General features: G+C 38.1%; 1 protein-coding gene across 2 annotated transcripts in view; it reads left to right on the top strand.

The window, feature by feature from the left end:
• PTPRZ1 (protein tyrosine phosphatase receptor type Z1) overlaps nucleotides 1–18,117 on the top strand; it is a 163,483-nt gene that overhangs the window by 137,245 nt on the left and 8,121 nt on the right. For both annotated transcript variants that reach the window (XM_022582351.2, XM_089917460.1), the window contains 10 exons: nucleotides 2,944–3,029; nucleotides 5,931–5,951; nucleotides 6,119–6,215; nucleotides 8,412–8,494; nucleotides 9,825–9,959; nucleotides 10,506–10,640; nucleotides 11,674–11,837; nucleotides 13,447–13,582; nucleotides 15,014–15,160; nucleotides 17,803–17,896. In XM_022582351.2, the coding sequence (XP_022438059.2) occupies nucleotides 2,944–3,029; nucleotides 5,931–5,951; nucleotides 6,119–6,215; nucleotides 8,412–8,494; nucleotides 9,825–9,959; nucleotides 10,506–10,640; nucleotides 11,674–11,837; nucleotides 13,447–13,582; nucleotides 15,014–15,160; nucleotides 17,803–17,896 (1,098 nt within the window). The remainder of the gene's footprint in view (nucleotides 1–2,943; nucleotides 3,030–5,930; nucleotides 5,952–6,118; nucleotides 6,216–8,411; nucleotides 8,495–9,824; nucleotides 9,960–10,505; nucleotides 10,641–11,673; nucleotides 11,838–13,446; nucleotides 13,583–15,013; nucleotides 15,161–17,802; nucleotides 17,897–18,117) is intronic.

The raw sequence follows: 18,117 nt of genomic DNA, 5'->3' as shown, positions 1-18,117 counted from the left end.
AGCTGGTAGATGTTAAATGAAAAGCGTGATGTTGGAAGGTTTTTCCTTATTGGAGTACTTTGCAAATGGCTATAATGTAGATTCGTTAAATGTTTGTGTTGCCCAAAATATTATGTATCAGGCATTCAGGTTTATAACTTGTTCTTGTTAATTTTGAACATTCTTGGGACTTCCCTGGTGGCACAATGGTTAAGAATCTGCCTGCCAATGCAGGGGACACGGGTTCGAGCCCTGGTCCAGGAAGATCCCACATGCCTCAGAGCAACTAAGCCCGTGCGCCACAACTGCTAAGCCTGCGCTCTAGAGCCCACGTGAGCCACAACTACTGAGCCCACGCGCCTAGAGCCCGTGCTCCACAACAAGAGTAGCCACCGCAATGAGAAGCCCACGCACTGCAATGAAGAGTAGCCCCCGCTCGCCGCAACTAGAGAAAGCCCGTGCACAGCAACGAAGACCAAACACAGCCAATAAATAAATTAGTTAATTAATTTTTTTAAAGTAATTAATAAAAAAAATGTCTTGAACAGTCTTAACCATACAGGTAATGTGGCAAAATAATTTATAGCTGTTCAGATGTTATATGTTAAAGAACATAAATATTTATAGCAATAAAATATCAGTAAGGAATAATGCTGACTTTCAGTCCTTTGCATTCCTTTAATGGAAACCTAAACAACAACAGTCAGACTAAATCATTGCAGTAAGGATGGACAGGACAAAAACCACAAAAGTAAGGAAAACGTTTAGTTCCCTTCTGATTATCTGAGTGTATGTGAGAAAAGGTCTCTTAACTACATTACGGGAAAAAAAAGAAATTTTAAAATGGTGAGGGTACAAGAAGAACTTGAGCACAAAGAATGCGTGGTTGCCGGAAATACTTTAAGTAAAAATGTCAGTTGTATCCCTGGGAAAACATCAACTGTTTTATCAGAACTTACCTAGTTAACAATATTCAAGAATTAACCAGGGTCATTTTAAGACCCTTACTGACCCTAGAGTTCACACTGTAACTAAGGACACAGACACTTATGAATTAACATTTTATAACACTTCAGAATGAAAAGTGGTAACAATTTAAAAAAAAAGTTTTCTAGAAATGAGCGAATTAAGGAAGCAGAACTGGAGGACAGAGGACGAGACGAGGACACGGAGAGTCACCAAACCAGGGAAAGCAAATGGAAACATTCCACTCTACATCTTTGTACAGAAGCCTCTTTTTAAATTGTCTGAGATGCCATATGTTATTGCTTGAGGCTCAAATTCTACATGAAGAGTTATCTTCTGAAGCCTCATGATTTCAAAAACAAAAATAAAGAAGAGAAGCATTTTCCTTGTAATTTGCAGCAGGCATAGGAATAAGAAGTGTTTTGCTCCTTTACCTCTTTTATCAACTCTATCAACTCTGTGTCTTTAACCACCAATGTTCTGTTTTTCTAGTTTATATTAAAATTCTTTCTTTTAGTACAGCACAATTTCTCATTAACATATTTAGAATTTTGAGACCAATTGCTCTTGGTGATCTGTTGTGTCTAGTTCCCTTCACTTTCAAACATACCTCTTCTACATATCCTGTCAGCGTGGGTATGCAAATTAACTATACCATTATCCAAAGTCCAACACAGTTTATTATTAACAATAAATAAAATAATCCAAAATCAGGTTGTCCAGGAAATCCAGAATCCCCCGTTCTACTTCTTAGAAGAATGGTGATCAAGGGCATCTCCTTTTACTTGCAGACCAATTCGTAAAAGAATTACCAAAGGACGTGATGGCAAATGAGAAGTAGTCAGTTTGCTTGTGGAAAGAGGTTAGCTGTGCAGGATAATATCCGTGGTTTTGACGAAGCTTTACTAGGAGAACTAACGATTTAGATGTGACAAGTTATTTCTGTTTTCTTGTCTAATTATAAAAGCTACTTCTAGACAAGATCCTTCTGTAGGTGTGAAGGTGGAATTACACCTTTGTCTAGTGTTTCTTAAGGTTAACTCGCTAATTCAATTTTAGTATTCAGGTATACTCATCTAAAAGAGAACAGATGGATTCTAATTTTTTTTAAATCAACAAATTCTTGGCAACTGAAGCTTAAAAATATTAAATGGCCTAGATGCTGAACATCTGTTGACGTAGATAACTGGTTCTAGTGAAATGTGTTTGATGTTTCCTTGTCAGAGGAAGGAAGTTGTGAAATTGCACACTGTGAACTAGTAATATGTTTAATCTAAGAAAGTCTTTCCAGGAAAAAACAGAACCAGGTAAAATAATTTGGCCCCTTCACAATTAATTAACAGATCCAATGACTTTGTTTACATAGCATATTTTCAAGTTAGAATTCTTGAAATTTTACAGATTAAAAGTCCCAAAGGTTTTTGACATTATCCTTAATGAATAGTCTGCATATAAATGTTTTCTATTATTTATAGAAAGAAGGAAAAAATGTTTTCAAATGTAAACATCTGACTATTTAACGGAGAGGCATTAAACTGTACAATTTTGTGAAACTGAAGTTGCACGATATATTATGTTTAGTCCAGGGTAAAATTGAAAATATATTATTTCTGCATTTTTTCCCCAGAATTTGCAGGCAACTCCCACTCATTTTAAAGAAAGTTATCCATAAAGAGATGCAGTCCATTGATAAGAAGTGAGGCTGTGATATTATTTATAACTTAACATTGAAAATTAAGTTTCTCTTTAGAGTATGAAAGGAAAAGAGATTCCTGATCAAATCAGAATTCTAAAATGCAGGTTATGATTGAAAGTAAATATAGAGAAAATTGATAATTGTTGCTGAATGTTTCTTTGAACATAAATTCAGTCGGGATTATAGGAATAAGTGAACTTTGAAGTTGTTTTAGAAGAAGGCTCTTTATAAATCTCTATAAATAGAGGCACATTTATTTCTGTTGAATTATCCTTTCCAACCTGATTTTTTTATTCACTTAGATGATGTTGGAGCAATTCCAGTAAAGCACTTTCCAAAGCATGTTGCAGACTTACATGCAAGTAGTGGGTTTACTGAAGAATTTGAGGTATGATTTTAATATGTCTATTTTAAATAATATGGAAAATAGTAAATTTTTAAAATTCAGCAATAGGCTATTTCTTGACATTGAAACCATTTTCACTTCTAGCAAGATTATTAGTTCCATAATCAATTATGTGTTTAAGATATGTGTTATGTTTATCATACAATTTAGAAAATTGGTTTTCCATTTTAAAATTCAAGTTGTAAAAGTGGAAAAAACAAAAACATTGTTAATTCTCTCCCATAAACTCAGAGCTCTGGTATTCTTTTTTAAATCTGAACTAGTAACACTGATTCCTTTTAATTTCCTAAATTATATAAATTATAGTAAACTAGTAAATTTCATAATTTTCATCCAAAGTACATACAAGTTCTTAATTGTAAGGATTACAACAGTGTAAATGCAGAAGCACTTATTATACAAGGCATAATAAATATTATACAAGGTAAAACCCCATCTTCTCAAGAAAATATGCATTTCTAAAAAACATTTGAACTTCACAATCAGTGAAAATTTTTCTAGTACTTTTCTGTAAAACACTCTTAGATGGTAGGGGCAGAGAAATTTACTGCAAACTTATCATGGCCCACTGAACTGTCAGTTAAAGAGCTTTTTCAAAATAGGGTGCCATAAACCAACAGTTAGCAATAATAACCACAAAACATAAAGTTACTCTAACTGAGCACTCCCTAATATGCCGATCATTGTACTAGATGCTTCTACATTCAACCTTCACCCAACTCTGGAAGTTATTTGTTTTTATTTCTATTCATATTGCTGATGAAATCAACTTCCACAGAAGTTAATTAACAACTAATAAATAGCAGGGTTGGGATTCAAACTTAACATTCATGTCCTTTCCATTCTAGGAATTGAGGGATCCCCACCCCCTCCCCAGCCTCTCCCCTTTAGGAAGCATCACATTGCTTTTGTGCCTCCTTACCTCAGCCCCAAGTGCTCAATTGACCTCCCTCTTTGAAGCCCTTTGAGGTCTGATCCTGATCAGAGGATACACCACCATCCCTAATATACACAGAAACTGCTCCCCACGAATCAGATCAACAAGAACATATTTATGGAAGGAAAATGCCAGAGATTAGAAAGCTTTAAGAAACCAAAGGAAAGAGAAATGAAATATATGTTTTCACTAAATTAAAAACAGTAGAAATCAGCTAATTTAATTTTAAAAGAAGTCTAAGTCATAGCTACATTGAATAAGAAAGCAGTGTGAAGTGACTACTAAGTAAAGTGGAATAATATGAAGAATTATATTTTTAAAACATCAAATTATTTTTTCCTACCGTAATAGAGGTTACTGGGTGGTGCGGTATTAACTTGTAGAAACTATCAGGCATCCATCAAACAAAATCATAGTTGCAAAAGGGAGAATATGCTAAGGATGTGTCTAATCTTCCAGATGTTAAAAGCCATAAGGAGGGGCTTCCCTGGTGGTGCAGGGGTTAAGAATCCGCCTGCTAACGCAGGGGACACGGGTTCGAGCCCTGGTCCAGGAAGATCCCACATGCTGTGGCGCAACTAAGCCCGTGCGCCACAGCTCCTGAGCCTGCGCTCTAGGGCCCGCGAGCCACAACTACCGAGGTCTGCGTGCCTAGAGACCGTGCTCTGCAACAAGAGAAGCCACTGCAATGAGAAGCCCACACACCGCGACGAAGAGTAGCCCCTGCTCGCGGCAACTAGAGAAAGCCCACGTGCAGCAACAAAGACCCAACGCAGCCAAAAATAAATAAATTTTAAAAAGAAAAAAAAAAAGCCATAAGGAAAAATAGACAGTTTATTGTAAAAGTTGCTGATAAGCCTATATACAAAGGCAGATTCACAGTTTTCACTATAAAATCATTTTGAATATTATTAAGCAGTTCATAATGATTAAATTAATAAAATAACCTCACATTTTTACTCAAAAAGTATTTTCTTAATTCCATTGGTTTAACTCATAGTCTGATTAAAGAAAACTTTTCATTAACTTAGTAATTAGCTTAATAACTAATAATGCTACACCTTTTCAGTGGTTCATATATTAAATTGTTTTTAAATCTAGAGTCAGAATGACTTGCTCCAGAAGAGGCCTTAAAAGCTTGTTTACTGAAAGGCTGAGCCATTTTGCTGATGAACCAGATTTATATTTAAGTTACATACTTTCTCAAAAATTATAAAGCTTTCACATTATTACCTTAATATGTACTAAATAATTGTAAATTCCAAACTAATATATTTAGATAGAAGACATCCCTGGGAAGGATTTTAATTCACTTTAAAAGAGAAATGGCAGAAATAATTTTTCTCTACCCACTGAAGTTTTATTTTAATTAAAAAGAGGTCTACTAATTAAATATGTAGAAAGTAGTACTATCTAAATTTTGTTTCAAAAGACATAGTATATATGATAAAAAAAAAATTTCAGGAGATTTCTAATGTTTTGACAGCTCTACAGACCACCTAATAGGAAACTGTTTACTCTTTAAAATTACTCAAAATAAACAAACAAAAAAAATGTACTACTAATTCAGTTTTAAATAGTTCTATCATGATCAAATACAATTATATTTGAATATTAGTAAATCTGCCTAGTATGTTAAAATGTGTCATCAAGTATGTGGTTTTTCTCATCAGCATTTTAAAAATTCGTCATATTATTATACCACTGTCCCCTTTTAAAAGTGTTATTTTTTTTCCTTTTACATAATGTTAAGGTTCCAAGCTGTTAGAAGTTTTGATTTGCATGCAACTGTTTGAAACATTCTGTTTTGTTAGTATTTGACAAATGTATTTATTGCATGATCATGGTTTTCCATTGTAAACCTAATATGAACACTTTCTTTTCTCATTTGTCGTGTGCTGTGGAATTTGATTTCTTTACTTTTTTGGCATTCATTCCCTCATTAGACACTGAAAGAGTTTTACCAGGTAAGGCATTATTTCACTGCATTTTCTTTTAGCCAAGAAATAGTTGTAACATATAAAAAAAAATTTTTTTGGATAGATTGTTTTGTTTTTGTCTTCTGTAGTATATTTTAAGGCACTTTGTTTGAAAGAATGTGTGTTAAAACGTTATGCGTACAATTTCTTTACAGGAGGTGCAGAGCTGTACTGTTGATTTAGGTATCACAGCAGACAGCTCCAATCACCCTGACAATAAGCACAAGAACCGATACATAAATATTGTTGCCTGTAAGTATATCCTTCACTCAACTCTGACTTGTTATCATTGTCGTTGTGGTGCTTTTAGTTCACTGTCCTGAAGTCCTCTGAGAGCAGACCTCGGTGGAGCTGTTTCAGGACCTTTGTATCAGGGGATGAGACTTGCGTTAGATAATACAGAGTGTTTTACCACTCCAGTTTAAATACATTCTGCAATTAATGACATCTGTTTCTTTTGAACAAAATAAACTCATATTTTAATCCAGTCCTTTCTTCAGACCCCATGGCCTGTAAATCTGTTCTTATGGTTTTCTGTCATTATTTATATTCCATAGTCCTATTTTTACTGGAGATCCCCCTACTTGATGTGAATTTACTAATAAAATGGGATTTTCTTTAGACTCTATTTTTTCCTTCTACCGTTTTCCCTCCTCTCTTGCCATTCTCCCCTGGGGTCTGATAAAGGGTTAATTGGATTCATTCTTTTTATTTCTTCTCTCCCTTTACTACCTTAGCTGACCTCTCTTTTTCTCCTCCATGAGCAGCTTTCTGGCTCTTTTCTTTAGGACAAGTTTACCTATTTTTTTGTACGAAATTAGCATGTTTCTTCCGTCTTCTTGCAGCACCTCTTATTTACATCTGTTCCCTTTTATTTTCCTTTATAGCCCCCTCCATTTCTTGAAATTCATTCTTCCCCAAAACTTCAACTTATATCCTTTCTTATATATTCAGTGAGCCTTCCTAGATTCATGTGAACATGGTATTACCAGCTTGGTTATTTAAATTCTGGTTCCATTCTAGTTTCTGGAATGGGAATTTTTACGATCACAGTTCTAAGTAGTTTGCATGGATGCTGTCTTTTTTCCCCACAAGGTTTACACCAGTCTTTCCATTTTGATAGAACGTTCTGCTTCATGTTTGTCTTTCTCAACAGAAGCAGCTATCCTGCTGCACATAAAAACTCAGTTGCTTCTTGGACAGGGTGAAGTGGTTGTTAGACCATTCTCTCCACAAGCTAAATAGAAAATACCCACCGGCTAATTAAGAAGCAGATAGAGATTAACATTTGTTGAACACCTACTATGTGCCTGGCACTGTGAATTCATCATTTCATTCCATCCCTGAAATAACCTGGCAAGATAGAGGTAATAACAGTCTACTCTGAGATGAAGAAAGCAACCCGGAAAACTTACCCAGTAATACCCTTCTGAAAATCTGAAAACCAAAATGCAAAAGTAGCCTGCCATCCAAACCCCTCTTTCCATGGCCAGACATATATTTCTGCCTACATTTCCTGCATCTTTGTGAACTGCTAATGTCACCAAAGTATTATTATCCCAGAACGTCTCTTTAACTTGTCATAGTTTGGTCTGTATTCATTTCTTCATCCTTGAAAAAAAAATAGTCTGCCCAGTGAAATCCCGAAGTGTCCTTCTAGTGACACTTTCCTTTCTTACTATGCAGTTCCTCCAAATATAGTTTCTCTGTAGAACTGAATTTAATCCCAAATGCCTCATTTCAACACTTTTAATTATGACCGTGCACCATGTATAAGCTACCACGGTTTTCATCCCCTCTTCACTGACAGTACAGGATCCATGTCCTCCGTTCTTGGGCAGTTGTTGCCCTGCCTCCCTTTGCAATAGCTCCTCTTTGAGGTCTTCCATTGAAAGAGCTGTTTGCTGTAACCATTCACGGAAACTTTCTAGACCCCTCCTGCTTCCTTCTCTACTTCTTCTTCCACCATCAGCCTCCTGTTCAGAGCATGCATGCTGCCATCCTTCCTGAGCTTTCTGACACCCCCGTCGCTCTTCTCTCCCCTTCACCGGCTCTGCAGTGTTCACAGCCCCAGTATCCACCTTTAGAAACCCATCTAAGATGCCAACTTCAGGATTCAACCTCTATGAAAAGGTTTATTTTCATCCCAAACCAATACAGTGTCTGTCTTCGTGTCCCTCTAGGATTCTGCACCTCTCTCTTGACACCGGAACATTCCTCTCTGTGCATATGTCCATTCTCACCTTCCACATTGGAAACCTTGAAAGAGGATTTTGTTGTATTTATCTTTATTTTTGTCATCTCTGTATCCTCCGAAAGCTGACTGAAGTAAATGACGTTTGCACTGATTTTATTTGTATTTGATAAATTATTAGGTAAATATAAATGAACTTTATGCTGAAAAGCAGTTCATGCTATAGTGAAATATTTTCTTTTTTTTCATTACAGATGATCATAGTAGGGTTAAGCTTGCACAACTTGCTGAAAAGGACGGCAAACTGACTGACTACATCAATGCCAATTATGTGGATGTAAGCATGCTTCAACTGAAATTTTGTGAAAATTATGTTAACCTATGAATTTATTATACCATGGTATTGTACATAGAATAGTAATAAGTATTAAATGAAAGATAGTAAAAAAATACACATTAGTAGTAAGAGATCCCGTAGCTAAAAGTTTTCAGATTGAATGGCATTCAAGCTATTGTACTTGGTTCATCTCCTGGGTGAGAGAGGGAGTTCAGGCTGAGAAATTACGTTCAAGGTAGGATGTATACATTCTGATAGTTTTATAGCTCCTTAAATAAGAGGGGTAGGATCAGTGCTTATTTGGAATGTCCCATAGCTCCTAGCCCATTACTATGTAGGTAGCAGCTGACAAATAAATTTCGACTGAAAAATTCTCAGGGTAGTACTGGCTAAAAGGCAAACGCGTGATTTCTAAACCAGTTACCAGCCTTTATAATCTTGGGCCCTTCTCAGGATACCCAGCTTTGTGAAACTTGCTGGAGATCTCCAGGGACTGTAGACCACTGACTAACTTACTGGTTTCTTTCCTGTGGTCAGTTGAATGCCAATGGAACTCAGTTATTTTCCCGACACTGACCTTGCAGTCTAGCAGCCTTCAGGTTTATGCTGTTTGGAACAGTTAATTCAAAGAAGTGAGTACCAAATATAAGTATACAGTAGGTTTGTTGTAGGCAACCACTTCAGGCTTCCATAGCAGGAAGTGTGTATGTCAGATTGAATATGAGCTTTGGAGTTAGAACTGGTTCTGAATCCCAGCTCTGCCATTGGCTAACTGTGAAAGCTTGGAAAGCCACTGAACTCCTCTGAGCTTCAGTTTCGTATCTCCAAATCAGGGATGATGCTTCCATTTTGCATATAAATTAAGGATTAGGGTTAATGTTTGTAAACTATCTTGGCCAACAGTGAGTAATAAGTGAAGGATAGCTATTAATGATTAGCATTGCTCAGTGCCACCGAGGAGAGGGTAAGGAGAAAACACCGAAGGTTTCCTGACTGTTGTAAACAGCTGAGCCCTAATGCCTCAAACATATTTCAAAGCAGCACAATTAAGCACCAGATGTTAAGCATAGTAAACAGGCTTGGATTAAATGCACTTAGACTAGAGGTGCAGAGAATAGTGGTCGTGTCAGTGCAAAAAGGACTCTTTTTTTTACAAAAATTATAACTAAAGAAGAGTTGCTGTCTTTGCTAGTACTAGTTTCTCTAGCTTTGAAAAAAAAATTTTTTATGTTTTTCTTTTATAGCAAAAATCTCCTGATCTTAGAAACTGAACAGATAAAAATGGCATACAAATTTGTCAGTAAGAAACATTTGTCATTTGTTTCTTCAGGGCTACAACAGACCAAAAGCTTACATTGCTGCCCAAGGCCCACTGAAATCTACAGCTGAAGATTTCTGGAGAATGATATGGGAGCATAATGTGGAAGTTATTGTCATGATAACAAACCTTGTGGAGAAAGGAAGGGTATGAAGGTCATCTATTATGCCATCCCCGAGATAGTGATTAGAAATGCTTTAAGTTGCTTTTGATAGAGTCAGCATTAAAGTCATTGGGAAGCTAATCAGGATTCCTTTCAAGTAAGTATGACAGCTTAAGGGAAACTGTTAAAAGGTCAAAAAGTTTCGCTGTAACTCAAGCTACCTGCTATTTAAATGCATTCTTCATTCCGTAAGAAAAAGCAAATGAGGTTCATTGAAAAGCAATGCAGAGTGAAGTAGATTTTAATTCATGGGAGCTGGATTCTAGTCCTGGCTTTATAACTACTCAGTACATCTGGCCTCACTTTCCTCATCTGAAAGGGGGGAGTTTGAATCTGATCATCTCAAGTCTCTTTCAGCCCTGTAATTCTCTCTCTGCTCTCCTCGACAACAAATCTGCAATCACTTAGAACGGAAAGAACATGTTTAGAAGAATGAGGGAGTCATGGTATCAGATCTTTACTGATTTCAGGGATGACTTACACTAAGCATTTGAAATATGAAAAGAGCATCTTGACTTTCTCTTTTGCAGAGAAAATGTGACCAGTACTGGCCTGCCGATGGGAATGAAGAGTATGGGAACTTTCTGGTCACTCAAAAGAGTGTTCAAATGCTTGCATATTACACTGTGAGGACTTTTACTCTAAGAAACACAAAGATCAAAAAGGTGAGCCCACAAATGATGGCTGTCATCAATTGAGTAATACATCTCAATCCTTTTTTAAGAAAACAGGTGGTATAACCGAAACAGGGTAAAAATACAAATAATTAAAGGCATTAAGAGTTCTTATCACAGGGCTTCCCTGGTGGCGCAGTGGTTGGGAGTCCGCCTGCTGATGCAGGGGACACGGGTTTGTTCCCCGGTCCGGGAAGATCCCACATGCCGCGGAGCGGCTGGGCCCGTGAGCCATGGCCGCTGAGTCTGCGTGTCCGGAGCCTGTGCTCCGCAACGGGAGAGGCCACAACAGTGAGAGGCCCGCATACCGCAAAAAAAAAAAAAAAAGAGTTCTTATTACAGCTACGCCTCAATCCCAAAAGCTTCTTCCAAGTCTCTTAATGCCAGATGTGGCTTTAGCACCATATTGGTCATGGTGCCAATGGTTGCAGTGATACAGGAACAAAAGTCCCTGCTCCATGTGATAACTGCACATCCAGCTGAAAATAGTGGAGACAAAAAAGGGGAGGAAAAGAAAAAGAGCAAGTTATAAGTCAGGGTTCCTTAGAAAAACATATATCTGTATGTAGATATATATGTATGTGTGTATATATATATATATATTTAAAGAGAGAGAGAGGGTGTTTTAAGAATTGACTCCAGGCTGGAAATTCAGGCAAGATTTCTACGTTGCGTCTTTAGAATACCTTCTTCTTCAGGAAACCTCAGTCTTTGGTCTTAAGGCCTTCAACTGACATTATGGAGCATAATCCACCTTACTGGAAGTCTTACTGATTTAAATGTCAATCACATCTAAAAAATACCTTGACAGTAACATCTGGTGTGACAGGTGTTTGACCAAACTACTGGCCACTGTAGCCTAGCCAAGTTGACACATAACATTAACCATCACAAATGACAGTGTACTTTTTCAGCTTCGTTATGAACCACCAACATCAAGCTATGAATACTGAGTTGATGTTTAAGGACCCCTTGTGTGTGTGTGTTCCTATAATTAGCTGATTAGCTGTCTGGTCTCTTCCAGGGTTCCCAGAAAGGAAGACCCAGTGGGCGCATGGTCACCCAGTACCACTACACTCAGTGGCCTGACATGGGAGTGCCAGAGTACTCGCTGCCCGTACTGACCTTTGTGAGAAAGGCATCCCATGCCAAGCGCCACGCAGTAGGCCCTGTTGTTGTCCACTGCAGGTGAGTCTCAGCGCCAGGTTTCCAAACCCATAGAATTGCTTATGCTAACAAAAAGGGAATCAGTGGAACAAAGGTTTTGCCAAAGTGGGAATGATTTCACAAACTGAAGGGCATGAAACGTCGGTTACTGGGAAGTGAGTATGCCAGACTCAGAATTGGATTGCTGAATATTTCAAAGCACCAGGTATTTCTATGATGTATAATATTCTATTTGATTGGTTAATTGGATTTCAGCTTATTAACTGTGTGAAGCAGGCAGAACAACGTTTTGTCATTAAACAAGCACTTGTTACAACATAACGTCGTGGGATAAAAATGCTTAAGACACAACCCCTGTTCCTAGGAGTTAATAGTCTATGGTAGACTTAATATGCCAGGTTTACATTAGAAAAACCAAAGTGCACAAAGTATGGGGAATTTAGCAAAATATTTTAAGTTGTTTTTAAACAGTTTGGTGTCAAAACCCCATTCTCATTTTCCTGAGTTCTGTCTAATATATCCTATTGAACGTGTAATCAATTCATTGTTGCCCAGGTACTTTAATTTCCAAGACTGGGTGAGTGAATAGAAATAATGATATTTCAGAGAAGGAGAAAAACGTGTTAGAGGCTTTAATTTAATATTTTTCAGTTAAAACAAAAATAGCAGTTACTGTTTACTGCGTGCTGACTCCTGTGCCAAGCTTTCTGACCACAAAAGTCAAATTCATTTCTATGTGGAGTATTTTTGTCAAAGCGGCGTCTGTGTTTTTACAGAAACAACTGTTTTCCTTTGATATGCAGAGTATCTCACACATTCTAATTACCTATATCTCAGGAGTTATCCTCAAAGTCTGAGAGACCTATCTTGAGTTTTTTATCTGCGAGCCCGACGATAAGCTGAGGGAAACAGGAAGATGCAGGAAAAATAGCTGTGAAGGTCAGGGATTGTTTCCTAGCGAATGGAAAAGGCCCAGAGCCTTGTGCAGAGCGGGTGCTAATTCTTCACTCTAGTACTTCCTACTCGTCAGAGCATTTGAAAAGAATCCCTGTCTCTGAATTCTGTCCCTCCAGTAGAGGCTTTGAAGAAGTTGCTAGATAATGGCCCTTTAGAAATGACTGAAGTTATTCTTTATTCCTCACCATCTCACTGAAATGATATTTTCAGCTGAAAGCCTTCGCAAACTCTTTTTTTCCATTAATGTGGAAACCTTTACAAACATGTTTACCTGACAATACAGACCCAGAGACCTTGTCTTTTCAGAGTCTGGTGAGGCTGATGCTTTCATTCTTCTCAAATTAAATGTCTGTTTGCTATACTCTGATACATAATATTTCCACTGTATAATGTATAACGAATAATAACTGTAATTGAAAATAAAAAAATCTCCAACAGGAATAATCAGGTTGCTTTGGAGTTTGACCCGTAAGCAAGAAAGAAAAAAGAAAACTTTGTTTGTTATTTGAAGCATTATGCTTAACTCCTAAGCTGCTTACTGTCTTGCTGAATTACTTACTAAGTGGCTCATTTGCTTGGAGAAGGATATTAATTTACTAGACAGCCGGGTGTGACCAATCCTCAAAGGTATTTTATGTTGACATTGAAGTCTCTTTCTTTGTGTGCTTTTCAGTGCTGGCGTTGGGAGAACAGGCACATATATCGTGCTAGACAGTATGCTGCAGCAAATTCAACATGAAGGAACCGTCAACATATTCGGCTTTTTAAAACACATTCGTTCACAAAGAAATTACCTGGTGCAAACCGAGGTATGATAAAAAGGATAATGTCCTTTATCTAAGGGTTGGAAGTGTCCCTAAACTGCTGGATAGACCAGAGTTTGTATTACCAGGTGCGTTAGTCCCATGGGGCTCCCTGTAATAAAATGCTACAAACCGGGTGGCTTAAAACAACAGAAACATGTTGTCCCCTACTTCTGGAGGATAGAAGTCCAAAATCAAGGGGTAGGCAGGGCCATGCTCCCTCCGAATCCCCTAGGGAAGGATCCTTCCCTGTCTCTTCAAGTTGCTGATAGCCTCATATTTCCCTGGACTTGGCAGCCTAACTGCCTCCTTCTTCACACGGCTGTCTTCCCTCTGTGTCCGTGTCTGTGTCCAAATTTCCCTCTTCTTATAAGGGCACCAGTCCCCACCTCATCTTAACTAACTACATGTGCATCGACTCTATTTACAAATAAGGTCACATTCTGAGGTCCTGGGAGGTTAGGGTTTCAGCATATCTTCTGCGGGGGCGGGAGGCGTGCATAATTCACACTATAACACCAGGTACTTGCACATAAGTCATGGATGGACCAGCTAAATTTTGTCTATTTTATGACCAAATGGGGAATATCTTTAAAATGACACTGGTCACAGGCAAGATTCAGAAAAAGAGTAAGTGGATCAGTCAACCCTCATCTCCTCGTGCTGAATCCTCAAGCTTTTCCTGCATGTAATGAATGAATGGATTTATTCTCATATTTAAATAGTATGAATTATGCTCAAATTATTCCCTTTTTTAAGCCCAGATCATTTACCCCTATATGACACAGGACAAACTCTGCATACCTGTATTTTATTTTCACTATTTCTAAATAAAAATGGATTCAAATTGAAAACTATGTATGGCAGCTTGAAAGCAATAAGAAACATATGACTGAGTGGGCTTCCACACCAAACCAACCAAACTTCATTCCATCGAGGAAATGACATTCTAGTCAGATAAGACGAGGGAAGAGTCCCACACATGAAATGGAAGATAACTATTAAAAACTGTATAGATAATTGTACTAAATTATATATGACCAGCTAAAAGGAGAACTGGAATGGGGAGAAGGGGGAGACCCATCAGAAGTAGAGAAGTCAGTGCAAAATGTGGAAGAGGGTCTCAGGTTTGAAGGATGAGCAGAGAGGGCATTGCTTTGCCTCCCCAAATCTTCCAGTGATATCCTTCCCTAAACGCCAACGCACAAGACATAAAGAGGTGAGGGATGGAAAGAGTTGTATTGTTTCTGGATGACCACTTTTTGACCACCTTTTCCTCCATCTGACTTCCTGCCAGGACTGGTGAGCAATCTCCATGAGTCCTCCCTTCCATTTTGTAAAACGCTTTTTGTCCATCAGTGGAAGATACTACTTTTGTACCTCAATACATATAAGGAAAACCTGAGGTGATATCCCTGTTTGTCATTGCTTTGCCAGGAACAGTATGTCTTCATTCATGACGCGCTGGTCGAGGCGATACTTAGTAAAGAAACTGAGGTCCCGGACAGCCACATCCACGCCTATGTTAATGGGATCCTCATTCCTGGACCAACAGGCAAAACAAAGCTAGACAAACAATTCAAGGTGAGTTCTCTCGGAAGCCCCTCTCTTGGGTGTCACCACAGGTTGGAATGTTCCTGCATCTCCTCATTTGAGTGGACAAAGCCATGGGGACAGGCTGAGCACTCTGTTGGCCCAGTGGCTTTGTTGTGTTCTTTACAACAGGCAACAAAGCCACTTGGCAAATTTCAAGAACCTTAATTTTGAGTAGCGAGAGGGAAAGTTCTCAGAAACCCTAGAAATGCAGACGTGGTCCAGGAAAGGAGGGCACAGAACAGAACAGGAGGAACAGGCAGAACTTCTAACACAGACGGTGTAAGTGCTCTTCTCGCTTTGAGAAAACCAGACCACTTAACCACGAGTGCTGTGGCTCAGGCTGCTTGTGCTCCTCTTTGGAAGAGTCTGTCTCACTTGAAACCCCCAGACTAGAATAAGCCATCCCACAAGAATAGCTTCTTCAACCCCAGTTTCTCCCACCCACCCTGTCACAAGGACGTCGGCTAGACAGGGGAGCATGGTTTGTTCAGTGTTCTACCTCTCACAGCTTAGCTCTCTGATTTCCAGAAACCAGTCAGCAAAGAATTCAGAAAGCAGTTGTTACCAGACCTGCCTGCGGAGATAGGGGGATTTGCAGAGCTGTCATCTTCCAGAGGAATGAAGGCTGCGTTATTTTGTTCCCCATTATTTCTATACTAACCTCTTACTTCTCAGGGTTGCTAGAGAAACAGGGCCAGTTTCTGAAGAAGGAATGTCTAGGAAGAATTCAGAAGGCCCTGGAAAAACCCAGGAGAGTTAACAAACCTCAAGATTGAAGTTTTTTCTTTCTTTTCCGCAGCTTACAACATAGAAGATGTAGTCATGAGTTCCCTCTGACTTTTTACCTTCTCGGTCAGCACCTTTTGTGCTTTGGGAGGAGTAAGGGGTGGAAGCTGAACTTAGAAATTGCAGACCGGAAAACATAAATGTTTTATTCAGCCAAACTTATCTGAGTCATAAAAGAACACTTTAAGGAAGACAAAGTGCACAATACAGCTTCCAGAAACAGAAAATAAATATAAAGCATTAACGTGATGTTGCTAGGATGGCTTTTTTCTAAGTTAAAAATATACATCTATTACCCATTTTCTTATTTAAATATGATTTACCCCATACACAATTAAATTAATAAAAGAATTGATATCGCTTATACTGGATAATTCAGGATCAAAATGGAAATATCAATTATGAGATCAGAATCTAATTAAAAACAGAGACATTTGACTCTGTTTCCTGTTAACATCCTAACTAGGGAAATTTGGAGGGGGCGTGTGTATACTGTCCTATAAGAAAAGGTATTTATTCAAGTTTACCCGTAGAAAAATGTCCTTGAAATGAATTGCATGTCTATTTATTCAACAAATATTTATCAGAAACCCACCTCAGCATTGAAAAGTAAAGAATCAGGACTTCCCTGGTGGAGCAGTGGTTAAGAATCTGCCTGCCAATGCAGGGGACACGGGTTCGAGCCCTGGTCCGGGAAGATCCCACATGCCGCGGAGCAACTAAGCCAGTGGGCCACAACTACTGAGCCTGTGCTCTACAGCGCACGAGCCACAACTACTGAGCCCAAGTGCCACAACTACTGAAGCCCATGCACCTAGAGCCCGTGCTCTGCAACAAGAGAAGCCATCGCAGTAAGAAGCCCGTGCACTGGAACGAAGACCCAATGCAGCCAAAAATAAATAAATAAAAATTTATTTAAAAAAAAAAGTAAAGAATTGAAAACACCAAAACAATACTGAAAAATAAAAAATAGAAATTTGTTGTACTGTATATGAAAGACTTTTTATGCAAATATAATAATTAATATTGAAAAACAGACAAATGAACCAGAGGAACCATGTGCGTATGGAAATTGTTATATGACAGATATGACATTACAAATTGGTGAGGAAAGATGGATTAATCAATGAATGATTTTAGGACAATCTCCATGTAGAAACAAGTACAGTTAGGTCCCTACCACACCTCAAACACTGAAATTATTCAAGATGGCTTAAATATCTAAAGATGAAAACAAATTTTTATAACTATTATAAGAAAATATTGGAAAATATCTCTTGAGGACTTCAGGGTAGAGAAGGACTTCTTAAATTAAAATGTTAAATTACAGAAATCTTAAGGAAAAACTGAATTGGCTGTAAATGTCTGTGTGATTAAAGAGAACAAAGACATTTGCAACTTCCTTAGCAGACTGTAGATTTACATTTAATAGTCAAAACCCCCTACAAATTAGTAAATGAAAATGAAGTAGAAATATGAAAAGGCAATCATCAAAGAAGAAGTAACTAAAATCAACAGTTTCACAATAAGTAAGGAAATGTACATCAAAACTGGGATAGGGGCTTCCCTGGTGGCGCAGTGGTTGAGAGTCTGCCTGCTGATGCAGGGAATACGGGTTCGTGCCCTGGTCCGGGAAGATCCCACATGCCGCAGAGCGGCTGGGCAAGTTTAATTCAAGGAATTCTTGGAAAATAAGTCAGATATATTTATATTCAGTATCTTATCTTTGTTGAGTCTCCTGTGTATATGTGTGTGTGTGTGTGTGTGTGTGTGTGTGTGTGTGTGTGTTTATTTGAGGGGCTTAAATGAAATAATCTATATTTTTCCTTGACACCCTTTCTCAGCTCCTGAGTCAATCAAATATACAGCAGAGTGACTATTCTACAGCCCTAAAGCAATGCAACAGAGAAAAGAACAGAACGTCTTCCATCATCCCTGGTAAGCTATGTTGAATTTTGGAAGAAAAAAAACCCCAACTTTTTAAATAATAGAAGCCTTGTAGATAATTTGACAATAGTTGTACATCTTGGAACAAAAACAATACACTCATATTTTTCTAATCATGCCAGATAATATAACTTAACAAGGACTCTTAAACCTTGAAGTCTTCGTCTAGAAGTGCAAAATACATAGACAAACTAGCTTAAAAGTCAAACACA

This window comes from Delphinapterus leucas, chromosome 9 (assembly GCF_059928025.1).
Source record: "Delphinapterus leucas isolate spDelLeu-1000000601 "Yukka" chromosome 9, BTC_Dleu_Yukka2, whole genome shotgun sequence".
In the NCBI taxonomy this organism is placed as follows: Eukaryota; Metazoa; Chordata; class Mammalia; order Artiodactyla; family Monodontidae; genus Delphinapterus; species Delphinapterus leucas.
This window is presented reverse-complemented; position numbering and strand designations above follow the sequence as displayed.